The following is a 27909-nucleotide window of genomic DNA, read 5'->3' as shown; positions in this document are numbered from 1 at the left end:
ACATTAAATTATACTAAATGTTCAGTACCGACCAGTTGAAATACCTACTTTTGAAAAATAATTTTAAACATTTCCCACGATTCAATAAAGTATAAAAATAAAAATAAAACTAAAAATATAAATAGCTACAGTAATCTGATATTTTTACATATTTTTCATCAATATGCACGTTGATATTTATAAATACTGGATTTACACTTTTTATGTTTATTTTAATATTGATTACACTGATTTACGATTCAACAATACAATGTAAATTTAAAAACATGTATTGCGCATCATCTAAATAATAAAAAAATAATAATAATATACATTTCGAGTAATGTATATATTTTCACGGCAACGAATATTCAACCTATTCACCTCCCTCCGATGGTAGTTGGTAAACTATTAAAAAAAACAACATGTCACTCCGGTTAAGTGGCAAGATCCTAACCTCCGTCTTTCTCGTATTTGAAATATGTATATTTTTTAAGACAGCTATAATTTATAAAAAAAAAAAAACATCTATAATCGTCAACGAGTTTGCGCGTACCGACTTGGATATTCTTTAACGTAGACTAACAGCTACAATGATATTCGACGTAATAGAGTTTACATCACATTCGTACTGCCTGGTATTTGCTCCCTATGAATTTTACATTATTTCATATTGCCTCTGAATAATGTATGAAACACTAGAGCCCTCATGTCGTCCGCCCCACACAGGTTACGGGCGCCCCCGCCGTGTAACGCGCGTTCCTATCGAACACACACGGGTTTACATATCGTACACAGACCGGGTACGATATAATAATAATATATAGCAGCAATAATAGCGGCAACAACGACGATGATAATACGGTAATATATGTTAATGGGAACTCATAAAAATGCGGCAACCGGGTCTGAAACCGCGTAGTTTCGCAGCGTTTCCTACAGTTTTGTCACGGGACGATTATGGTCGGTGGGGACAATAATATCGGGTCTAAGAAGGCTCACGTCACGTCTTGACGGCCGAGATTTAACCGCCACGATGGTTGCGCGGTGGAATGTATATATTAAGTACACAGTTAAAATAGGGACACATTAAAATGTATAGCTGGAATAACTGAATAACTAGTTAGGCGTAGGCCAACTAAACGTACAGTTAAACCAACTAACCGTTTTCCAAACTAGTAATTCAGACTTGTATATTTTTTCCGTGGTAAACCTAAATAACAACAACAATAATAACCAAGTTAACTGGTAGTAAGCACGGTTAAAAACTTACCCCCGGCCGCCCGACATCCACCGCAAAGAAGAAAAAGAAGAATTTAAAACACATACATAGCGACCGTCAATTATATTATTATACTATTTTCCTGGAACCGACCGGTTGCTTCACCATACGTCACGGATAAGTGTAATATTAATAGGACACACAGTGTAAGTATGTTCGAACACCGTGGAGATACGTGTATTCCGTTTCAAGTGTCTTTGGAGGACGAACCGAGACTCTGGTCTGCTCATTAGAAACAATAGACGAAATTAACATGAAAATAATAGACCGGCGGCGTTCGTTGTAAAAGCAATTAATGGGAACTTCAATTGGGTATACGACGGGTGTAACTATATTCAAATTAACGTTGTTCGACATAAGTAACCGGCCACAAACCATTGTACATTATTTATCATACACCAGACCACTAAAACTAGATACGAGGCGGGCTACTGGAAAAAACGTAAAATGCAATCGGAGCTTGACAGAATTTTGCACAATCTTTTTAACGACAATATGCTGATGAAAATTAAAAAGTAGCATTAGCGACGCGTATAACTTGATGAACATTCGTGCAAGATACGATGGCGTTTGTCATAGCGTAGATATAAAAAACGAAACCTTCTCTATGTATACTCTGCGCCATGAGAGAAGTAACCCGTTGCTCATACAACCAGTAGAGCTTCCATAATGATATTATTATGAGTCGAGTCTACCTCGCTCAATCTGTGAACAACGGTTTTTTTTTTGTGATTTGCATTATGTTAGAATTTTTTTTATAGTCCTGCGTAGGTCGGTTTTTTTTTTACTGTTTAAACCAAATGCACAATTACATCTGACGAAAAATAATATCATGATGTCTCCTACGACCTGTAGGAACCTGATTTTATCAGAATCTTGTTCGAAACTAGACAAGTGTACAATACTAACGTTTACTGTTATCGCGACGTATCCGCTGCTTGTCTGGACCGTATTGGAATCGACCAAGTTTATAATAAACACGGGTCTTTTTTTAAAGAGTATACTTATAGCCAAGACAGTTTGGTCGGCTTGAAAATAACGATCGAACTGAATTCCAAAATCATCTGCTCCGCTGCACAAGTGTATAGTAAAAGAAGATTGGCGGTCAGGTTCGTCCTCGTCGCGTTACACTCGGCCGGGCGCGCATTTTTTATTTGTTATTAGAAATACTTAGCCTGCAACACAGGTCAATACATCATAGTTCGAGATACGAGTTTCGACACTTTCACCCGACCGACAGCCATATTATAACAGTGTAATATTGTGGTACCTATCGATACGTCACACACACACATATTTAGAGTACTCGACTGGCTTAGTTTTTTAATTTTAACTTTCAGATGTAACGCTTTATGTATCGAGACTATAATTATTATATTAAATCCTCCGTTAAATTGATTTATTCTCATGTCAAATGATGCAAAATTTCAACATATTGCAAAAGATATTACAGATCGTCAAAACTGTTGAAAATTTGAGAAATTTGACATAGAAAGGCTTAACAGTTAACAGCAATATGTGCTATATATTTCCTCTACAAACGATTACGCGGCAAAATCCAGTGGAAAACGGTAAAAACACACTTGTCTCACAGTTTTCCCTGTAATCTTCGAGTATGCAATCTATGCATTGACGAGACAACAATATCCCAGCCGTTTCCGGTCAACGTGGGAAAACCCATGTCACTTGAGGATATCGGTATCCTCGATTTCCCGTGCTGGTCGGCGACATCGAACAACCGCTTTCGTAGTCTACTAGCCGGTGCGCGGATTTTCTCGCAGTCATTAACCTTGTGGGCACTGCACAGCGGTAGATATTATTACCTAGCGGTTTAAGTCGTCTATCAATACAGTAAAAACAGTGATGGCTGTTGGCATGGCAATATCGTCAGTGGTATATATATATATATATATGTATATCAACGACCATGGACTGACCGTCGTCGCTGACGACAACACAACACATGGAGACCACCATTGTTATTCGGTATTGGCGGGGGAGGGGAAATATCGTACCAAGTATAAGTAGTAAGTTTATTGCACTACTGCGTTTCCCGGTTCCGATCGGATTTATAACCGGCGGCCCTGGAGAAGCGAAACAGTAGCCGCATTCTTGCATCGACACTACATCATAATATATTGCCTGTACATCTCGGTGTGCTCAGTTAGATAATATCCACGCCAAATTAAAAAAGTTCAAAAAAACAATGCAACGACAGATGAGTCCCGTTATTCCAAATCCCGAAGGTACGACTCAAAAGGAAAAAACGGAATCGAATAGATTGTTTTCGATTATTATTTGACAGCCATAAAGAGCGCCTATCTAGACACAGTACAGCGAAATTACAGACTTTCGCGCACGTCACCGACGTATCGATTTTTTCTTTTACGCTAAGTGCCGGTTTACCGGGAAATTTTTACCAAGAAAAACATACATATATATATAATGTTTTATATGAATAATATTTGGTATTCGATAATTATCAAGTGTGCATTATAAATCATTTTATACAAGACCGACGTGCGATCGAAAGAGCGCGGTTTGAAACCCGAAAATATAGTGTAAACACATAGATAATGTGTTATTGGTATACATAAAAAAAATGAAAGGACCTATTTGGACGTTATTAATTTCGGTTAAAAAAAAAAACCAGTTGTTCTCGTCCTGGACGATCGCGGCGGTGACGTACAAAATATACATACGGCTATCTTAGTTTCACACAACAGATTCAGACGGTTTTTTTAGCCGGGCCTTAATAATATTAGACGAAAATCTCGATACCGACGACGACGACGACGACCATTCTACTACTACTATTATGGGTATAACACACGTTCATCCTATCGCCGTTTTATGCATAAAAAAATTATATTAATATTAGTATAATGGAATATAATATAGAGAGAGATTGTATATATCCGAACCGATGTGAAAATATGCACCGGCTTGGCCGTCGCTGCCTACATACAACCGACCGTGTGTTGTTATACAAGAGCGGACGACGACAAGCGACAAATACACTAGTACTACTATAACGGATACCTATAACACGAAAGTGATAACGGAAGAAGTTATGGGACATTGAAAGACGATCTCGAGAAAGCTACGTACTCGTCGCGGATAGTTTCCCCAAATTTGGTGAATTACATTTTAGTTTGTTTTCATTTCCTGTTAATTCTCTGTTGTCCAAGGCCGAATTCGATTTTTAAACAATATTAACCGTACGTCTTGGTGTTGAACTTTTTTTTACTGTTTAATGCCAAACTGAAAAAAATCATCACATCACAATTTATAAAATTGCAAATTAAAAACAACTAAGGCAATTGTCTATTGTTTCCAGTTTTAATTCAGCCCGATAACAAAATAATTGTAAAAAAAAAATTGTAAATGTTAAATAATTAAATTAACTAAATACTTGTTAAAAACAATAGTTTTTTTTGGAATTGATGAATATTTTTGAAAGCTGTCCGAAGTCAATTTAATAACAAATTTCAACAGAGTAGAGGGTAGTGTTTTATTTGTAGTTAAGTGTCCCATGAAAATAATCGAAGTCTCTAAACTTCTTGGTCGGCTGTTCTATTTCTCTATACGGTATTATGAGTTCTCATTCACGTTTTATTTTGCAAAATCATTTTCGTTATTATTATAACTGATCTGTGTCTACGTTTTTTTCCGCTTACGGTGTAAAGCATGACATATTTAAACTGGGCCTTCTAACAGTACACGCAGAAACGAAGAAGAAGAGTAGGATATATTGAGGAGAGGAAGATCGTCGAACCATGTCCCCCGCCAAACAGTCTCTCAGCCACCACTGCAAAAGAATCCGCCTGAATCCCGATACGGTTTTACAAATATTGTTTTTTTGAACGATTATATATAAATTATAATGAATACAAATATATAATTTTAAAAGCAATCCATATTGGTTATTCTCTGTAATATCGTTGTTATTCTTCTATCGGAGGTTTTTTTTATAGCTACTGGTATATTTTACTAAAACTCACACACACTGCGTAAGGCGGCGGCAAACAATAGACGATATTATAGTATAATAGTAATTCGTATACGCCTTAAAATGTAATATATTCATTTAATTACTATAATTAGTATTATTAATTTCTCCCGCTGAGGACCGGTGCAAGATCGATGAAAATTGTATTTTCTAAAATGGATCTGTCATTATTGTTACTAAAGAATTTCAAGGATTTTGTTTTTTTCACAATGTCGAATGCGGCGGTACCGTACGTGTCTGTCCTTGACACCGGACAGACAAAAAAAAAGCCATACACATAGGTACACTCTGCCAAAGAGATGTCTCAAGTCAGTGTCGTCGTCTGACTGTTTTCGTATTTCGACCAATGGCCATCTCATACATAACACACACGGTCCTCGTCGAATCGGCCACGTACTGTTTAAGTATAACAGAACACGCTATGGAGAGTTAGGTAGGCTGGCAGTTGGTGATACCCGTAGAGCATAACAACCATGGCCGTACAAACGAGCCGAGATAAAAAACGCGACACTTCCGACATGACATATTAAGATTTAAGTACACCACTATCGTTTAGGGTTGTCGTCGTCGTCGACCGTGTGTTAGTCTATAACAAATTATTCAGTCCACACATAAACGGAGAAGACCCATAATTAACAACTTGAAGAGACCATATAATATATCGGCATAGGATGTTAAATTATTATTATGAGCGCAGTCTGTTTAGTTTACACTATATTATATTGTCCGGGGTCGTGGTACCGTTCTAAGGTGTACTCGAAATTAATACTTATCAAAAATTTTCAATTATAACGATTATAATGACTATGGTCAATGAAATTACCAATCAAGTTATTATCAGAAAACTAACGACTAAAAATTACTTTTTAAAAACATGTAGAATGCATGATATTGCCAATATACTGAAAATACTACCAAGTGCTTTTTGTATGTATTGACTTCGATTTAATTCTTTGTCATGGTGTAATACTTAGAAGGGTGATTAGAGTAAAAAAACAATACAGAAAACAAACAAACATACAAAGAAAATACCGAAAATTGCAAGAACCCAATTTTGCTAAAAAAAAAATAGTGGATGCTCAAGTACTGACAATGTTATGAACTTTAATATTCCAATATTAAAGTCATGTTAATAAATGCCATCAATTATTACTATAAAAACATTTATAAACTAAATATAACAATATAAATAATAATTATAATAATATAACAGCTATCGTTTCACGTTTGGTGTACCCTTTTTAGATAATATGTACATACGAGAGTACTAATCCGCGACCCTACACAACTGGAGCACGTGTAACAAGGCGGTGATGTAACCGTTTTAGATAACATCATTATTATTGTACTTCGACCGCAACCGTCATTCATAATATAATATCGAGCCATTTCCCAATAATGAATGCAATAATTTGTTTAGTTATCTACAGTCGGCCAGGTCATTTGGGTCGGCGCGAGTGACCAACAAGCGAAAAAAATAAAATAAAAACCACCTGACCGGGATGAGGGGGGCTGGCACATACATTACGTTGCGGAAATTACCTCACACGAGATGCCGTAGTAAATGCCACGCACAAGTCAATAAAAATGTAACGGAATCAAACAACGCTAAAACCAGTATATTATTATATATAATAACATTGTACACGGTCACATAGGATCCAGCAACTGTCAGGGCAACGATGAAACTATGGCTGTTTTTTCTCTTCAATTATAATTTTTAATTTTCAAACGCGGCGAACGTCGTCGTCGTCGTGGACTCCTAATTAGGATCTCTGGGAAAACGTTTCCAAAAGATTATCATTACTTCCATAATAATAATATTACTATTCATTTTTACACGGCTTGTCGCGTGCGTGCGATATTATATTATACGGCTGCGGCGATAATACAGCTGTTATTAATGTACAAGATTAAGGTACTCACACAAAATAGTGCTGCCAAAAATGTAGTTTCCCGGAACAACCGTTTAAACGGTTCTCGCAAGAGACGCGCCCTTTTAATCGACCGTGGAGTAGGACCCACCGGTTAACCAAGAGAGACGTCGAGAAAGAAAAAACACTGTCCTATACTGCTATCAATAAAGACAGCCGCGGACGATAGACAGGTACTGACGGCGGCGCGGCCCTCGGATTTGGTTCAATTGGTTAAAATCGATATAGAATAACGATTTGAACGGGGCAAAACGCGACGAAGCAATTTTCCATCTAATTGCGTTTACGGGCAATTGAAAACGAATGAATACAAGGATATTTTTTTCTTTTTCTTAATTTCGCCTATATTAATAACGTTATTATTATTATTACTGCTCTATTGTTATTACTTTATTTTCACACAAGACAATGATCGGTTATCTAGGCCGCGTACATATAACATAATAATAATAATATGAAAGTGCACACACACACACACACACACACAAGCCAGTAATATATATTATTATTATTATTATTATTATGTTAACATTGCAAATAATACATGTATAGGAAACGGATATTTCGTCACCGGCTCACGATTATATTTTTGACCGCGGATTACATTTTAATGCCAACCCGACAAAAGACGTACTATATTATCATCATACCTATCGTCATTATTATACATTAATATATTCAACCGTCGTATACAGTTCGCACGAGTAACGACAATGTTCCGGATATGTTGAATCGGAAGGCGCGTGTGTGGAGGTCTTGATATCCGGATGGAAGAGCCATAAACACGAATCGTCAACTGTGATGGTTGTAATGAGGATTGTTGCAACGCAAATGTCTAAAAAACGCTACTCGTCCGAAATGTGTAGTGTGAAAATAGAGTTTGCCCAAATGAATACTGCAGAGTGTAGAGGCTATGACATAACTCAATTGGCCAAATTATCATAGAAGATATTATCTTATAGAAGAATGGTAATTTTTAAAAGATTACATATATTTTTTTCCTATGAATTTATAAAGTAGATTTTTTTTTTATAAATAATTAATAACTAGTACATTATTATAGTAAGTATTATCGAAAATTTAAAAACGCTCATACAGTTTTCCTCTATTACCTGTGAACATTTGGTGATTTTACAATCCCAAGACACTTGGTTTTGATACGTGCAATACTATTTTATGAAAAAATATCAACACAATAGTTTAAACTTTAAATTAAATATTTTGAAAATAATTATCTATACTTTAATCCCCAATAAATTATTGGGCGGGTAGCGTCCACTTGAATAGCAATATTATATTGTGTTATAATATTATATAATATTGTACTAGGTAATTTTATGTCTGCTGTGTGAATTCAAATTATATTTTTACTAACCACTAATAAGTGAACTACTCAAATATATATTTATGCACGACAAGACGGGGTTAAATAAAAAGAAGTTTGCAAGGAAAAGGATATGTTATTTTATTTTTTATATTGATCGCGATGATTGATATACATAGATGTCAAAGTAGGATAATTTTAAAATTTCCATTACAAAGAACTGTCAAGTCATCTCGATAACTATTGAAAAATGTTTTAAATTATGATACTACACTGTTATAGCCTTGTGGAAAATGAAAACAAAAATTTGACAATAGCCTCTTTATTTTTAATAAATAGCGGGTACTCATTTATACTTGGGTCTAAAAGATTTTATCTTATTTTTAAGGCAATATGATTTACAAATATACGTTCAATCAGAGACTTTGTTGTATTTCTTAGCCTCGTTGTGTAGGTGGTAAGCTATTTTAAGACTCGCGAGGGCATATATGTTTTCATATATGACTTCGATATTTTAAAATTTGGAACGCCCCAAATTCTGATTTGATATGCATTGATATAGTTTTGCGCAACTTAAGCTACTTATATCCACATACAAGCGTGAAGGTGGACAATACGAGGAGAACCGGTAGTTTAGAGTGGTCGTGTGTGTGTGACGCACTGCGTGGAGACCATAGGTCGGATGGTATTGACCTTTTTGGCCCCGAACAGAAAAAAGTAGGGGGAGGAGGGTTGCGAAACGAGAGCGAACAGTACTGCTGTCCTGTAATAATCATGTCGCGTCTATTATGGATAAAACCGCCTTCTCCTTCTTGTACAATTGCTGCTCTAGAAGTCATGCGTGTGCCTTATTGTTATTCATTCGGTGCTCCGGGCGAGGAATGCGCAGTTTTGGCGACCGATAATAATAATAACACAATAATTAATATTATTATTTGTTGTTATTATATTATTATTATTATAAAACATATCGCACGTCCCAATAATAGATATGCATTTTATTTTATTAAAGTGCTGATCGAGCGCTGTTATAATTGAACTTGTACGGCCATCTGTTTTTCTACGCTTTCGAATGCAGATATCGCATAGGCGAGCGCGGCTTCGACTGGACACGAGTAGATGATAATCAGTTATTTGGACTATTAATAATTAATATGTAATATAGAAATAATAAATGTTCATCGACACTCTAGGAAGACACGTTTTAAATACGATTTACGATCAAATATAAAACAAAACGTTCTGGGTTTAATTTTTAGGAGGAATAATATAGGTAGGTACTTGATTGTTTTGAGTGTTGAAATTTATTTTTCCAAGGAATCTACGCATCAAATTTCCACGATTTTTTTTTTACAGAAATCGGGTTTCGCCGAATGCGAAATAATAAAAATAAAAAATAATCGTTTTTGCCTGAAAAAAATGATGTCAACTTTATATGGTGCGGCGCACATGCAGGTACAACATGAATCGGTGTCGATTGGGCGGCGATTGACTGTAACCGTTGCCCTAGAAAATCGGTTAACGATTGTCATTGAAAGTCATCGGACGTCTTCCGCTTTCATATTTCGATTTTTACAATATATTTGAGTAAACAATTAGGTATAGATAATTGCTGTTTTTTTTTGCTCAACGACCGTTGTAGGAAGGAAAAAAATTGACGCCGGGAAATAAAATACATCGGTTTAATTTGAAACCGCGACACGGCGACGATTATTATTCTACAATTAAAAAATATATATATTATACGTATAGCTACATAGTAGTACTACTACAACATATACAATATATATTTTTTTGTATCCAACAGAGCCGAGCCTTCTTCTCTTGCCGACGAAGACTGAAAAGAGAATTAAAAACGCATCGGCCGGACACAATGGCATAGAATATTATATATTTTATTTCACGGGCCGAACGTTAAATTGTCCTAATTCGGATACTATTCGCCGGGAAATATAATAACAGTTTAATACAATGAATACGAAAACACTCGGGTATATTGTGCGCTACACGTACTTGGATACATATTTTATTATTAAAAAAATACGGTAACAACGAGGAAAGACGGACGGAAAAATTACATATTATCGTAATGGTGTTTTACTTGAAAATAATATGGTAACTCTAAAATATGGTTTGGAAAAACAGAAACCGAACGTACACGACAAACGTCGTTGCCGGTGGTCTTTGGTTCTTTGAGGGCCATCGGGCTTGTAGTAATTATTATTATATTATTAAAATCCGATATGATAATAATCAAACGCCTATGATAATAACTAAGATGAACCACGGCGGCGTAGCGAAGCAAAGAAACGGCGACATGGGTAATCTGCATATTATGTTACGTTGCACATATACAAAGTGCAGTTTTCTCAACGTTATCCCGCCGGTACCAATGACCGGTTTATCGGTTATTTTTTTTTTCATACCGATATTGACATATTGTATAATTTAATATTAAAATCTTTGGTTCAGGCCGGCCACATTCGATGGTAGGTAGGTAAACACAATAAATAGTAGAACAAATCAATAATAATAACATTGTGGATACTATCGGCAAAAAGTGACTCATCGTTTGACCAAAACAAACATACCGACAAAGACGTTTGTGTTCGATTAACAATATCGTTTAATTTGTGTGCATATTAGAGCAATATCTATTTAAGTAATAACCCGTGGAATAGTCATTGCGACACCTTATTGAGAGCGTGTAAAAATACACTGTGAAATGGGACGAATCGACGACAGCCATGGGAGACCTTCTCACGGACGTTGGAATTTTCTTATTATAAAAAGGAACCCAATTTTTTATTTCAACAACAGCGGCGGTTAATCCACGCGTACGCCACGTACAGATTTTAACGACTCTTTTGATCCAATCCAAGACTTTTATAATAATATTCAGTCTAATCGGGATACACCCCATCAGAGCTATTTGTATTTGGCCCTAGTGGCAGCAACACGCTATGGGTTTCTACCACTAATAGAACACATTTTAAGGACAAATATTACTGAAAGTGTTATACCTATCATTTTCGAGTAAAATTAGTTATACTATCGCAAGCCCGATTTGAAGAGGAACCATAAGCAGCCGCTTCTCAACAGCCCCCCCCCCCCCCCGAGACCTACGAAAACCCCATAGCTATCTAAACAAATGCTAATCATTTGTTGTTAAGTTTAAAAAAAACTCAATTCCTCTCATTAATATTGGATTACCATATTTTCGATCTGATCTTTTTTCTTTTTATAGGAAATTTGGTCGAAAAGTTAATTTAGTTAAAACTAATCACTTTAATCGTTAATACGAATGGACCATAATAAATTCGACAGGTTTTTGTTTACTTTGGTTAGAAAAAAAAGGAAAACAAATTGTTATCCTAATTATAACGATAATATGTATTAGTGTACATAATTCAAAACGAACGTCGCCACCGATGAGTTTTTACATTTTTGTTTTTCTAAGAATTTTCAAAAATTCACAAAGTTGGCAAAAATAACAGCAAACCGGATAATACATTTTTTTTTATCACTTTTTATTAGTTATTAAGTATACTGTATACCGTCGTCAAGTTGTTTCTGTCGCTCAATATTATTTTTCATACTAAATGTTTTATACATAATTATACTCTCACAAAGAATAATCTCCCGGAGTAGTGTTATTACATTTTTATTTTGTGATAAAAAGGCCAAGTTACTTTTTACTTTTATAATTATTAACAGCAGGCTACTTTTTTTTTTTTTTGGTTAGACATACGTCATATAAGTTACACTAATCATTGCAATTGCTGTGTCAATAATTTTAACGATAAACCTAGTTTCTCTTTAATGAAATCGTTAAAATTATCATTGACTGCACTAATTTATCATCTACATAATTTTCTAATCGACCCTAAACCAATCGATACAGCGGTATTAGTTGTTTTTTTTTTTAACTTGTAACTAGATTCGATAACGTCCATATAAGACGACAGTTGGCAAAAAACTGGATTTCTTTCTTGAATTCCCGACCAATTTAGGTTTTTTTTTTTTTAACTATACACACATATCCAAAAAATCTTATATTTTAGACCATAATGTACGTTTAATTGAATCGAATAAAAAAAAACCCCCCTTTTTCCCCCGGTTTGGTGAGGTTTAAGTGCGCCGGGCATAGAGTTTGATAGCAATTGCCTTACTGACGAACGTACCTTTTGATCCGAAATTTGTTACCGCTTCCAAACACCATTTTTGTTGGGTTTTAAGCTTTTATTATCATTCAACGGTCGTCTGCCGAACGCACATAGTAACCGATTTACTCGTAAGTGAAACACACACCACCGTGCACACGGGTGTCAAAATCGGTTCGACTCCGTTCTCGGTTATATAATAGTATGTGTCTAATAAACAATCGCTGAATACGGAAAGTTGATAATAGAAAAAAAAAAACAACAACCGGTCCAGAACGGCACAGCGCGCGACCGGCACAGCAAACGAATGGCAACTGACTGGCTATCGCCGACCGCTGTGTTGAGTGACGGCGGCAGATAGTCATGGGCTACCAATAACAACGGCGGCGACGGTGCGTGCAACACAACCAGAATAATAATAATATAATGTTGTACATGTATTATTATGTGTTATTAAAAGTTTAGTACGTTGTTACCGGTAAAATAACACAATAAACAGTCCGCAAGTATATATATATATATATATATATATATATATATACAATTGGTAACTATACCGAATTTGACCGTAGCGAAAACACGGACAATAATAATAATAATAACGTGAAAACGTCACAGCGATGTGTGTGTGTGTGACTGGTGAGTTGTGCGATGACGATATGAACAAAAATATAATAATATTGCACTTAGGTGGAAAAAACGACACCCGATTGAAGGATAGATAAACCAAGACGAGGGAGGACCATCACCAAGCTTAATATAGAACCGTTTCACGATAAGCGGTCGTCTCCTTCTTCACTTACACGCGCGTAATAAACAAAAAAAGCAAAAACACAATCTCCTTATAATAACAAAAACAATTTTTTTTCTACAGGATAAGACAATGACGTTGGTTTGATTTTGACGAGGGGTTTTGTTTCTTTATTGGATTAACAGTAGAAGACTACTTGCACTTATCTCGCTTGTTTTCACTTATATTACATACATAAAATGTGTTAACGTTTCCAAAACACGGTGGAAAGATTTAAAATATATATATATATTGCTGCCGGTTATTACAAAGTAGTGGAGAGACCGGTTTTTTACTCCAACGACATAGAGTCCGGAAGTTAATGAATTTATATTTTTTTTATTATATATGGTCTGGAAAATAGCTATTTAAGCTAAAAATTCAAATTACTTTTGAAAAAATCCAAATTCAAAAATGTTTTGCATATTTTAGCATAATTCGATACTCCAGTATATTTTCCATTTTTTTTAATAATTGTGTTTATTTATAAGTATAAATATTGTCAACTAAGCGATTTTTTTTAGAAAATTAGAGAATTATAATAAAGCAAAAATTAGATGAAAAAGAAATAAAGTTGCCAGTTATTTTGTTTCATTTGTGTTTCATTTTAAGCTTTCATTTTATTTTTTATAATTTATTGACAAATAAATATTATATATTTTAACATAGTTACACTTGTGGGTACAATTATTATTAGTCTCAACGTAAAACATTTAAAAACTAAAAATGGAAACAACTGTTTGAAGTGCATATTTAAGTGTTTATTCGTGCATGTACAGGCTATTTTTAGCATATAAACGCTTACAGATTTCGGTCGTTTTAAGAGCATAAACTTCCGGGCTCCAATCATTAATTAATTAGCCATGATATTATCATTAAATACCTAGAATTGTCCAAATCGAACTTAACTTCAAAGTGAATTCCGGCGTGTGAACAACCGAAATTACAAATGTGTTGCGCAAGCCCGTCGAAAATATAATCTATTTTAATATTCTTTGGTACAGTAAAGAACGTGAAGTAGTAGTTTCACCCGCAACGACTTTGACGCTTGCCTCGACTCAAGTATTATGTATTTCAATTAACCCGGATATATGTGATTTTGTCGTACCACAACCGTTTCAAATCGTATGACGTTTTGTCTTTAGAGACATAAGAAATTAAGTGTAAATAATAATTATTTCATCTCACACCTAAAAGCACGTTTGTGCTACGCTGTTAGATTTGTTTGGCTTTGTTCTGATGTGGTTAAATACTATTTTTACGGCATTACGATGATTTATATATATATATATATATTATATAAAAACGAGTACACGGTTTGTTACGAAGCCGTCAACGCAATAGTAATTATTGTATTCCTGATCCGCGTTAATCTATTAAAAAAAGGTGTCGACTTAGCTCGTTCGTGCGATGCCGTCAAATCACGCCACGACGGTACAACGACATACACGCATAAATAATACTTATGTATAGTAAAAAATAATATGTTATTGGGCATTATGTGGTATTTGCGTGTACATCGAATTACAGAAATATGTTCATACAACGAATGTATTTGTATAGTAAGTGTACCGATGGTTAGTAACGGTACAAACCGTCAATGATCTTTGAACATAAGAATGGTCGGTTTTTATCTAATGCTTCGCAACCATTAAAAATAATGATATATTAAATATTGATAATAATCATTTTTTAAATATTGTGTTATCCGATAAAAAGTCCCTTTTCAGAAGTATTCTTAAGTATTAAAACCATATATATATATATATATATATAATATAAACGAACCTTGTATTGCCCATATCAACTACAAATTATATAAAAATTTCAAACAAACACTTCTATGCGAATCTCTAAATGATACAATATACATATATGTAGGGTTTTTTATTGCAATACAATTTGTAAAATTATCCGATAGAAATGCAGTTGAGTGCTCTAGCAATTTAATTGGTTTGTTTTGTTTCATATGTATTGTACTGTTAAAAGGACTATATATTTGACATTTGACATAACAATTTTGTTCAAATTTTTATTTGAGGATTATTTATTGGAATTTGAAAAATGTTGAAAAAAAGGCTACAGTTCCCAATGGACGTGGAAGTAATTAACGAATTTATAAGTTTAGGATATCATTTGATTTTGATTTATTTCCCTATTGGAGACTATACCCCCATAGTTTATCACGCTATGTTTATGGTTTTTAATAGCTAAATCTGTATTGAATCAGTTTGGGTTAATTTTATATCGTTTTCTCTCTTAGGTAAGAATTTGTATTGTATATATAATTTTCTTTTGTTAATTATTTGTTTTTGGAAGCTTTTTTTCCTAATCCCTACTTATTGCTATTGGAAAAGCACGTTAAATGTTAAATCTATATTATGTGTGTTTTTTTTATAAATCTAAAACACAAACAAAGCCTCGTGCGACTTGCGCGTGTGCGCTTACCTACGATGAGTGTATAAAAAAATATTATTTTCACGCGGCCCGGTCGGTTACGCGGCGGAGAAAGTGTATCAATATAATATTATATGAAATGAAATGATTTGACGGTCAAAAACGTAATCATGCGATGCCCTTAAGTGCTACTGTACACGCGTGTTTGATATATATATATATATGTATGTATAATATATTATATATTATTATGTATATAGGTATATTGTATACACAACGCGGGAACGGGATCATCTAAAAACTTAATACACGGTATCTTATCGGCTACAGAGGTCTAATAATAATTTTTGGTGTTACTAATGACCAGCCTGTGCTTGCTTTGTGAATAAGCCTATGTAATAACAACAACTGATCAAACGTTGGGCATCTTATGATGCGATGCAACACAAAACTAGACCGTATAATAGACGTGCCCGGATCTGGAAGACAAAACAAGATTATTAATGACTATCGGAGTTGTGCTTAATTCGAAAATAATTGAATCGTTTTCCTGATTGTAAACGGCCGCCTTGTATTCCATTTCACCGAAAAAGTCATATAATTTTATTTAAAACACATTAGAACGGTTGTAATTTATATTTTATCTTTACCGGCCCACACAACAACAGAGGATGATGAGTCGACGCATAGATATACAGAAGAACGTGCGGTTATCTCGTCCGATAATCGCACTATATACACAGTTGATGACCAGTAGTGCGGCACAAACAATACACAAAAATAAAACACTATGCAACGCATGTTAAACAAACAAATGACAGGGCTTTGCTATTGTGTGAATCTGGCAACGGCCAATATTCATAAACTATTATTATAATACCGTCTATTGTTTTCAATCGACAATTGCAGTCACTATCAGATGCTGGCAACCATACATCGTCTAGTATCTATTATAATTTATTATCATGTTCTTGGTTTAGGCATGTCTCATCCATTTCTATCCATGCGGTTTTATCTATGAAGTACAATGGTACGATGGCCGATGTTTGCATACAGTGCCAGCAAACGGATAGGAGTCGTTCACCGTTTTGGGTCGGGTGCGTTTGCGGACATCATCAAAGAGATGAGATCACAGTTAATGCATCACTACGCTCGGTTTAGTCTTGAGCTTAAATAGGTGGTAAAAAAACACCGAGTTGGGTTGTACATAATATGAAAAGTGTTTTTTTTTTGCTCAAAAATAAATCCCAATTGGCTCTCACGCAACGGATGAAATAATAATTCAGATACGAGTTGTGCGCTTGGTAGATTTTTCTTTTTTTCATTCGAGACTTGGCAAAAAACATAGCGTCATTATTGCGTCCTACGACCATAACTCCAAGAGGGTAAACAAAAAATCTATATAATTCTGTATAAACGCCGAGTAACGTGCGGGGGCACGCACGATGACGTTCAAAATACACTCTAAAGTTCAAATAGTGGGTCTTTTTTTATTTAACGTTCATGTCCTCGGTTCGTACAGTCCGGATAAACCGTTATGTGTACTCAGGGTTGTGTGCAGTGTGTGTGAAGTCGAAGCACTTGTGCGGTATATATGCATAAAGAGTTCTCTGAAGAATAATCATGCTAATTCGTTGGCGATGATAATACAACGACACTCACGACTGTATTGGGACGACATATTATTAGGTACTACATAGACGGTTACCGGATGACGAGTTGCCAGGACTTGACTGCAAGTAAACGCGATCATCGTTTCACACGTCGAGTCACACACAAGGAAGTCGACGTCAGTACACAAAAAGGATGCTTATTTTTTTTTTTAATGATATGTATTAATGTGTACATTGAAACGTTTTGTTTCACTCTCTCTCTCTTTCTTTCTCTGTTTACATTATCGTTTTTCATACACAATAATAATAATAATATTAGAAAAAAAACAAGAAGGGGGGTGGGGAGGTTTATAATAACAAAAGTACAAAATTTTTAAAAATGCCCACAATATGATTGCGCGCCTATGTGTGTGTACTGTGTATGTATTACTAATTATATTTGTTGACACAAAAAATGTTTATTAAGGCGTGTGTTTGTGAGTATTTTAAGGGATGGGGCACAGTGTAGTATGTCACTAATTGATTATGCGTTGTTACCGAGTATGGTAATATTCTTGGTATTCTCGCGGAGACGGCCGGACATTATATTTTGGTTAAAGTGAGAAATATAACAATAAGACAGTATATAAAATTATACAAGTACGATGGGGAACACGTGCCATACTATAGCAATATGGGTCGCGGTGATAACGAAAACGCGATTTACGACTCGAGAAGCATCGAGGAATAATGTAAGACGGAAAAAAATGCGCGCAGGACGAAATTAAAACAGTTTAAAAAAAAACGTGAAAGGAATACATATTATATTATTTTGGCGATTTTGTCATTCGATATAACCCATCGTTGTTGTTGTTATTATTATTATGTGTACTAATAGGCTATGGTTTCGTGGATTAACGACACAAATCTTTAGTAAGAGTAGAACAAAAACGTGGCGATAATATCCATCGGAAATCTTCGCTTTGGTTACACACAGCCAGCAGCTGATACAATCGCAGGTCGAACACGGAATCGTGCCTAAGTACGGGGAAATATCGCGTATTCTCGTTTTTCGGCGCCGGAGTTAAGTGTATTTTATAAGTACCCTCAGTACTCTCACATGACACGAAAATCGTCGCCTTTTTTTTTATGCTGTTCTTGCTGTTTTATTATCGCGGTGGTTGTCGTGTTGTCGGATTTGCTCCAGTTGTTGTGCATGACGACCTTTTTATAATAGTCAAAAATGGCCATGCCGAAAGAAAACAAACAGTAACTTGACATCATTGAACAATCTCGTATGGGCAAAAGACATATGACGTATCGATAAGTCTCAATCAATTAGCAGACATCAGTTCGAAACGGCCAAAGAAAATTATTGTGATTTTTTTTCTAAAATGTTAAAAAGTCGTAAAAGTTAAAAAAATGCAAAGATAAGACGTTGTTTTGCAGAGAGTGTCAATGTTGCCACTGCAAATTAAATAGGCGATACGTTTATTGTTTTTACTACGATATTTAGGTCATCAACTTCCGAGGTTTAATATCAATCATATAGATAAGAAAGTAATCCGTGATAACAATCGGGGCTATTGGAAGATGCTGCGGCGCCAGGCCAGCGTGCATATGTATAGGTCTCGTGTCTGAGCATCGGATCTACTTTCTATAAAGCAATAGAAAAATAATAGGTACCGTCGATTCTGCGGCGTAAATCCAGTTTGAATGGAAGTTACGTGCAAATGGTATGACCGCCATAACGGTCCCCGGTGAGCCATCCAGTGTCTTCTCGCCGACGTTGGCAAATTGAACAAATTACTTACGCCTACAACTCGATGGTCGCGTTTGTGTTACAGCGCACCCTGTATAATTATTATACATAGGTACAGAACAACAAAATGGCTAGCGAAAATAATTTGTGTCAGTCCGCGTAGTGCCGGCAACGACCCGGAAAAGATTGCTCGTGGATCTTCGGTTTGCCGTGTACATGGAAGACAAACGTCCGGCGCGAATTTCAACTAAACGGATGCCAGACAATGAACCGAATAATGGCCATCGCCGTTGTATAGTTACCAAAAGGAATTACTTGGGTTTTTATTTCTCTACTATATACAAACTATCGCCGCCATTCTCCTATGCGTTTGGTAATGAGAACACCCAAACGACGCGACGGCATCGTTCGACAACGTCCGAACAACGTGAAACGATAGCTTAACAACAAATCAAAACAGTTTGAATTGCTTTTGGTACATAATCCGATCACAGAATAAATGATAAGTATCTTCCCCGTGTCATCCCGGACTAGAATTTCGGTGATAGCTAATAACAATATTGCTGCAACGGACGAAACACTATATAAATGATGTCAAATGTGGGCGTGAGCGTTATGGGCTATACGTTGTACTTGTCGAGACATTGTTCGTGTGCCGCCCCTTGTGGTGTGTGTGTGTGTACTGTAAATCCATTGACACTCTCACTGTGACACTTTCACCCTTTTTGTTGTTGTTGTAGTCGAACAACTCTGGATCCGCAGCGTGCGTATGTATTTATCCATTATTATACGGGAACATAATGGGTCGCCAAAGTCATGAGATGCAATCCTTAACGGCGGCGGCTTAAGGTATACGCCGGGCTGAAGGATATTAAGTAGCGCGCGCGCGCGCAAGAGAGAGAGAGAGAAATAATAAAAACCAATTATTTACAATGTCTAGTATAAACGCAAGATGTTGTGAAATCCAACTATATAAGTTCATTGTGCTCTGTTAATTGAATTTGTCCGGATCAAAAATTACACACACACACGCTAACCTGACAATGACTACCATTTCCACAAATTTAGATTGAACCGACCGATAATGGCGCCTTCTACCATTGTCAAAATAACAAGTTGGTTATTATTATTACAGCTTTTTTTTTAAATTTTCACAATGCATTTTACGTTTCACCGGTAAAAGAGCTTTATTTCAACACCGTGTACTTTATCGGCTAGATCGACCGTCCAAACCATGGACATATCTTTCGTGGGGTTCAGATCGCTCATATTGAAATCACCAGAGAGTAGTATTATGTTACACAAACTCGGCGGACACACCCACACGATCGCCAGTAAGAAAGCTGTCAAATCTCATACGAATTTATCATTTAATCTCTCATAAATAGTTAGATCAGCAGAGAGCTTACCGTAATCCGTCTCTAGACGTGATGTATTCGTAGGACTCGTACGAGAACCATTTGTACAATGATATGTCAAATGTAGGCAGCAATATCCAAAAATGTTTTGTAGTCAAATTACTATGACACTCGCACTTTCTAGCCGTCGCATGTCGAGCCCTAGCCCTCGTTATGCACAACACGTGTACCTACGTCACCCGCAAATGGGCTTTCATTTGCAACAACGTTAAAACCCGCTAATGAGCTCACATTCACTGACAACCGCGACTTGGTCAGCCGCCACCGGACCAGTTTCCATCAACATAATGTGTATTTGGTCAATTGACATCATGACGGCGGAGCCGAAATAGTTTTGTACTTCCTCAGACGGTTTTTTCTTTTGCCAATCATCTTAACTATTTTTGAGGTCGAGTTCAATAGGCTTTCACCGACCGCACACCTTAAATGCTGTTTTTTTTTCTTTCCATTACACTTTAATTCCCGTCACCGCCGATGATCGTGCGATATCCTAGAACGCATTGTTCCTCCGGAACCGGATAACAGTTCATAATATATTAATAATTATAATAATATGACCGTATTATTATTATGGTGGTACATACACCGTGGTTAGCGATGATAATTAATAACAGGAAATCGGTTTATCCTATATTATTATTATTATTATTTGGGTGAACAAGAATCAGTGTCTACCATTAAAACCGAGACGACGTTAAATGAAATAACGTACACACCGGCATATTATTTTTTACCTATAAGAATACAATAATTATTCGACTACCAATTTGAATACAAACTCTATCGACGTCAAATTACCAAAGTAATTATTATCATAGTCTTTATAATAGTGTCCTGGTTTTGATATAATGCCACCGCTGATTTCGTTCAGAGTGGAACGATAAAAAAAAATGCGGACGTCACAATGAAAACAAAAACAATACTCATTACTACTAATAATTATGACTATTAGACGGGCAATTATTAAAACAATCGAACGGAATAATAGAGACGAAACAAGACAGGAGTATTTAAGAAACCCAACGAATATTTCATCGGATAAAAGCTAATAAAGAGAAACGAATTTAAACGAGATTGGAAAAAATGCACGTGTAACTATTTAACGAACAATTAGGTAGGTATCAAACATTCAGAGACAGTTAGTTCGATAATATAATAATAACAGTATAGTAAATACAATCTGGTAGTATCGTTGACGTAACCAGGTTGAACAACATAATATATCGTATGCAGTTATATTGCTTTTGTCATACAATTTTGTGGTTTTTGCTCCGCAAGCGGAAACCCGACCATTGTTTACATAGGTTTTATAATTAAAATATAATAATATCAATTGGCCGATCCGGGCCAAGGGTAGGGAGACGAACGTAATACTTTCCTTGACCTGAATTGTTCTCGCGGCTATTAAGACTCGAGTAATATTTGTATAATATAATATTAGGCTGTTGTCTCGAGACAATCGGGGCCTGTTCGGTCTTATCTGCCTCTTGTTTGCCCTAAAGCTTAATTATGCACACACTCGAAAGGAAACGCAGGCATATAGAAACACTGAGTGCACACGTGAACTATAACTTTAATGAATAAAAATTGAGCAATTAAGCTCGAACGGAGTGTAAATATAACAAAGTTTAAGTTGTATCAACATTATTGGCCCGATAAAATATAATTTTCCATCACGTATGAAACTTTTAGGTTTTTTTCTACTGCCCGCTTCTCGTTTAAATGTCATGTAAGGGAATGCAATGTTTTTTTAAAGCGCTTTTCAAGTAAAAAATTGAATTACTCACTGTTGGTAGAGAGTCGGTGGGCAACTGGGTTCCAAAGACGGCGGGAACACACCGGAAGTCTTAATGGGTCCGACGACGTTCTTGGCGGACGGGGATCTAGCTTTTTTGTCAATGTCTCTGGCAATTTTCAGCGGGGTACATATTTGATGCTTGACCACGTTATTCTGGACGGTGGTCGCACTGAACGCCGGCGGCTTAATCGTCGACATGACCACTTGTTTAGGTACCGAACCGCCTTGGAAGACGGATTTCCTGGCGGAGAACTCGGACCTGCAGTATTCCTTGTTGGGTATGGTCAGCTTGTTCTTTCGCACGCTCGACGACCGACCGAATTCCTTAGGTTTTTCGTCCGCGTTGCCGTTGACGTGCATCTCGGCCGCAGACGTCTTGACCGGAGTCTGTGGCATGGCTTTAGGGGTACTGTCAAAAATGTAAGACAGCGATTTTGATTTTTCACTCATATGGTGGTCTCGGTAGTCGGGAAATTCGTCCAGATTGTTTTCCCTGAGAACATCTTCGACGGCGCTAAAACTGCTCTCCAATCTCTTCTCTTTGCCGTTCCTCAAGAACTTGTCGTTTTTTAGGGCTTCCGACTTGGGCCATATCGCTTCGGGCGGAGGAGGTGGGAGGGGTTCATCAGAGACAAACAACTCTTCTTCGACCATAGGGGGCGGTGGTGGCAAATCCGGGCTGGATTCTCGTTTCACCGGAGTTTGTCGAACGGGTTGCAGTGATTTCTTTTTGGGTGGCAACTCTGGTACCCAATCATCGATGGATATTGAAGGCCCCAGAACCATAGGACCTAATATTGCGGTTGATAATGAACCACAGCTAGAGCTGAAAAAAATACACAACATTAGTAATTTATACAACATCAACATCGCTCTTAAAACATGTGTTATCATAAAATTTGTGTGGAAAAAGATTGTTGACATCTAGTTATATTTTCTTGAAATTATCCACCAGTAAGGTTTGTTGGATTCTCGGTTAAAAATAAGTCGGTAGTAACTGGCATTGTAAAAATTTTCTTTAATAAAGTAATAATACGTTAACTGTAGTTGTGTAGTTATTCTAAAAAAAATAGTTGTACAGCTCAATTCATATACTTAACTTATTCAAAGAACAAAAAATGTGATCACGGTTATAATGGAAATGGTTTATTTATGGGTCTAAGGGGCATTTACACCTGCGAATATTTTACCTAAACAAACTCGTTCCAGTTTTAAGCTTACTCTGAAAAGCGTGTAAACTATATGTATCAACATTTTAGCTTGTTAAGTTAAATACTCGTGTGAAGGCCCCTCAAATAGTAGCAAAACTTCTTATTGTTTTTACGAAGACAGCTTTCTATTTTTTTTCTATTATTTTGTTTTAACTTAAAATATTATTCTTATTTACAGTACTTAAATAAATTAAATGCTCTTAAAAAATGGATTTTTATACATTAAAAATCGCAAAAAAACACTTTATATGTGTATAATGTTTTGCCTATACCTACCGCCGTTAAACTTATTTTTCAGAAAAATGTTTTTAGTACCTACCTGGTGACAGCCCAGACTAAATAGAATGTTTATTTTCCAGCGAAACAATTTAGATAAAAATAAAATGTTCAATAAAAAATATAGTAAATAAAAATGAAATGTTCTAAAGCGGGCGCTTGTTCCATTTCACTCGGGTTAACAAATGTGATTAAATTTATATTATTTAACAACAGACGATTTTAATATTATTAAGAAAAGAAATTTATGTTATCATTCATATTTATAAACCAATTTTAAAGATATATCTGTAATAAGTAGGGTCATAAAAAAATTAAGTTATATGACCTTTAATGGACGTTTTAATTATTTTTCAGACGATATAAGTATTATATCTTATTATTTTGTGTTATTAAAATTATTTATATTACAATTTTTATTTTGAAACAAATATACCGTAATTTAAATTTTGATACTAAAAATATCATTAAAATAATTTAAACTTTGTATTGTTCTCGATATTTTGTAACTATAATTTTATCTTATTCTGTCTGAAAATAGTTGTCATTAAAATGGAGACATACAATTTACTTTGGTAAATTGTGCACAATATTTTCCTTTGATAAAATAAATAACATTGTACAATAATTGAGACTATTTAAGAATTCTATTATTGAATCCCATTATAATAATATTTAAAAAATAACACTATAGCCATTATTATGTGGGTTTTTGGTTTATGTGTTGAAATCGTATGAATGTGTACCTTCTATGTTGACTTTTGTTGAGTTCTTTGCAGTTGTTGTTGCCTTTAATATCGTCGGTTGAACTGTCGTCCTTGGAGCATTCCTACGATAACGATACAAAGTTAGGTTAAGTAATTTATTATGATACAAATACTTACATCGTTCCAAGTCGTGGGCGAATCGTATTCCGAAGAAATCGATGAACGTCTGGATAGTGGAGTCGGTAGTCTGGGCCTGGATGGTATTGGCGGTGGCCTGGGAGGTGGCGATAATTGGGGCTCAGATCTCCACGAAGATCCAGACTGGTGTCTCTCGTAGAACGACAACAAAGCTCTTTTCTGTATCGCCCTTAACGAGTGATCAGGAACTTTATGTTTTTTCTCCGGGTCGAAGTACATTAACTTGCTGGAAGCTTGCTGTTGCTGCTTTTCTAATTCGTTAATTCGCTCTGCTACGCTCAAGGCCGGTGGAGACCTGATGACATAAATATCAATATTAGATAAATCCACAACTGTCAATTAAATAAGAACGAAATCATAATGCTATAAAAAAAAAATATAGTGAGCTATTAATTCTGTAAGTATAATATAAGCGCATAATAATTTACAGTTATTAGGCAAATCGGAAGATTAATTAAAAGATGAAAACATTTAACCATTTCCTCTCTTCAAAATTGAGTAATCCCTACCCGTAAAAAGCAATGTTATAGGTAAATAAAAAAAATGTTTATAAAAACGTTTTACACGGCGATAACTTATGTTACACTATGAAAAATTTGCCACATTTTTTCATTTCAACTTGCACTTAACTTTTGCGTATATAGAAGACTATAGGTACGAAAATAATTTATATATTTTGAAAAATATGAAAATAACTGTAGTACGTTTTGAGCTGCGTAGAATTGAGAAAATGGAAATATTACTTATGCTACGCCATAAAACTTAAACCAATCTTGGTAAAATTCATATAAAAACATTAAAATTATACTATAAACCATTTTTTTTCTAGTATGACCGAAGAAATAAGATAAAATTAAAAAGAAGACTTTGTAATAATAACTGAAAACAAAATCCACGGCTGAGAATTAATGTAATATTATATATATATATATATATATATATTGTATATATAAATTATTTTTAGATTTTTTTAATTAGAAATAGAAATTTTTAAGTGCAAATTTAAAAATATACTTTCAATTAAATAATTATGAGTATTTTAGCGTTTAGGATTTATAATAATTTTCAACTGTGTTTATAGCCACGAGAAGTTCATACTTAGGGGACGTTTTTTCGTCCATGACCACGGCCGGTTGAACGGTATACGTGCTGACAGGGAACAGTTTTCTGTGATTCCTCGGATTGTTGTTCCTGATGTCTTGACTTGCGGACCAATTTTCTGTGACGCTTTGCACGGATTCCGAGTGGTGTCTTTGAGGAGCCGACACTTTAGCACTGTGCGCTATAAGCTGAGTAGTCACTCGATGGCCACCGTTTGACACCGTGCTCAAATCGCTGTTGGAACCATGCCACTTTAATGTCTCGCTAGAAGATCCCGAGCTGGCACTGGAGTCTCGGCCTTGAGAGGGCTTTTCCTTGCTGACAACTACGACAGATTCGTTTTCTCTCCGGAGCCTAAAAAAAAAATGTCATTAAAATATTTTTTATGTACTCCAGACAAGTAAATGTGTATTGTCCATACCTGTCCAGGAAAGGGGTTGATGTGGAATCGGTGCTGGACACGTAGCTGTGGTATCCCTCGCTCTGAGCGTACGACGTTTGGTGTTGGTGCGAAGGTACCACTTTTTCGGTCAGGCTTATCTGGGAAGTGGACTTTTCCTCGTAGATTCGCGTGTAGTGTTCCAGCTCTTCTTTAGTCAGATGACTAGACAACATGCTGTCGCTACCGTCGAAACAGCTTGAATACTCGTCTGTTTCTCGCTACACAACAATAAGGATAACGGTCAATAGTTAAAAAAGGTTTACATCGGTTACATTGTTCAACGGTATGAACGATACTCACGTGCGGAGAGTCGTCGTAAGCTCTAGAGTACTTTTCCAGCTGTGCTTGGGTCAGTTGAGGTTTAGTCGTGTCTGGGTCCTCCGTCAATGGCACACAGTAGTTTTTGTCGGCCGCCAGTCTGTCGACGACATAAGCAGATTTGGTTCTCATCGAACGCAGTCTGTCCAGCGGTTCGAGTTGTTTTCCTTTTTCACACCGTTCCATCACTGTTTTGAGCTGTGAACAGTCATTAAAAATCCGTGTCTATTAGATTGGTTCGAAACAAGATCACACTAATCGATTCCATCTACTCTTTGCCGACAGCACAAACAATAGCTTGCGGGGTCAAAAACTTCGGCGGCATCTCTATCTAAAAGTCTCAAACCCAAAAACCGGTTTCGTCTAAACAAACATACACTTATACTGCGCGCGCCGCCGCCGCCAACACCGAAAGTGTTTCGCTTATTATTCGTATCCGACACGCCTGATTCTTCTTGTGAACGGCCCGATTGATGACAAATCGATTCGCGGCGAACGTTGGACACGGTTTGTGCACACGGACGGACGGACGGGTATTACACCGGAATTCCTTAAGAGTGTGAACGAAGAATACGACCACCGTATAACACTGTACAGGGCTGCTGGTTGCTGGTATTTAACAAGATGATAAATTCAAGCGACCAGACGAGGTAAACTGCATTTCGGCGGTGCATTTGACTACCGCATACACACGGTTGTGTCCACTACAAGCCGTAACAGGGGGGAAAAAATCGATAGACTTAGAAATAATTTCAAATCCGTAAAAACCCATCGTTCGTTCTACCGTAAACGAAAAAAGATCCTGGGAATCGCACCGCGTGTATCTTTGTCACGCCGCTTCCCTTTCCTTCCCCTTCCCCCCACTCTTATAATCCCGTTCTAAAACCGACTATAATGAGACCAATTATACTCCGTTGCAGATCTATAATAACGGGTCAAAATCATTACGAGTGCAGCGACGTTGGTAGAATCACAAAAATGCGCGTCGTTCGGATGTCATGTCATCATCATTATATCATTAGTGCGTTGCATTAAACGCGGTTGCTTGTACAGTAGTGTACATCGGATGTCCTACGATTTGCAAAGGTTTTTGTTACACGTCTTACGTCGTAACCGTAGACAACCGTATACTACATCGTTCTACGTCGATGCTGTTCTGCCTGACTTAATCACAAGCTAAGGGCCAGTCAGTAGACAGTTCTCAG

The 27909-nt window shown here is 36.1% G+C and overlaps 1 protein-coding gene across 2 annotated transcripts in view; it reads right to left on the bottom strand.

Annotated features, from left to right (window-relative positions):
• Nucleotides 1-27909, bottom strand: part of LOC126842267 (protein Shroom-like) — a 123346-nt gene that overhangs the window by 17028 nt on the left and 78409 nt on the right. For both annotated transcript variants that reach the window (XM_050579153.1, XM_050579159.1), the window contains 6 exons: nt 26687-26902; nt 26366-26604; nt 25942-26298; nt 24823-25138; nt 24685-24767; nt 22441-23277 (listed from right to left, as the gene is read on the bottom strand). In XM_050579153.1, coding sequence (XP_050435110.1) covers nt 22441-23277; nt 24685-24767; nt 24823-25138; nt 25942-26298; nt 26366-26604; nt 26687-26902 — 2048 coding nt within the window. The remainder of the gene's footprint in view (nt 1-22440; nt 23278-24684; nt 24768-24822; nt 25139-25941; nt 26299-26365; nt 26605-26686; nt 26903-27909) is intronic.

The sequence above is a fragment of the Adelges cooleyi genome, unplaced genomic scaffold (assembly GCF_023614345.1).
Source record: "Adelges cooleyi isolate 19-005CV unplaced genomic scaffold, UGA_ACOO_1.1 ACOO_flye_CR_arks_rails_tigmint_CR_PRNA_108, whole genome shotgun sequence".
Taxonomy (NCBI): domain Eukaryota; kingdom Metazoa; phylum Arthropoda; class Insecta; order Hemiptera; family Adelgidae; genus Adelges; species Adelges cooleyi.
Note: the sequence above shows the minus strand (reverse complement) of the source record. Positions and strands in the feature narration are given on the sequence as shown.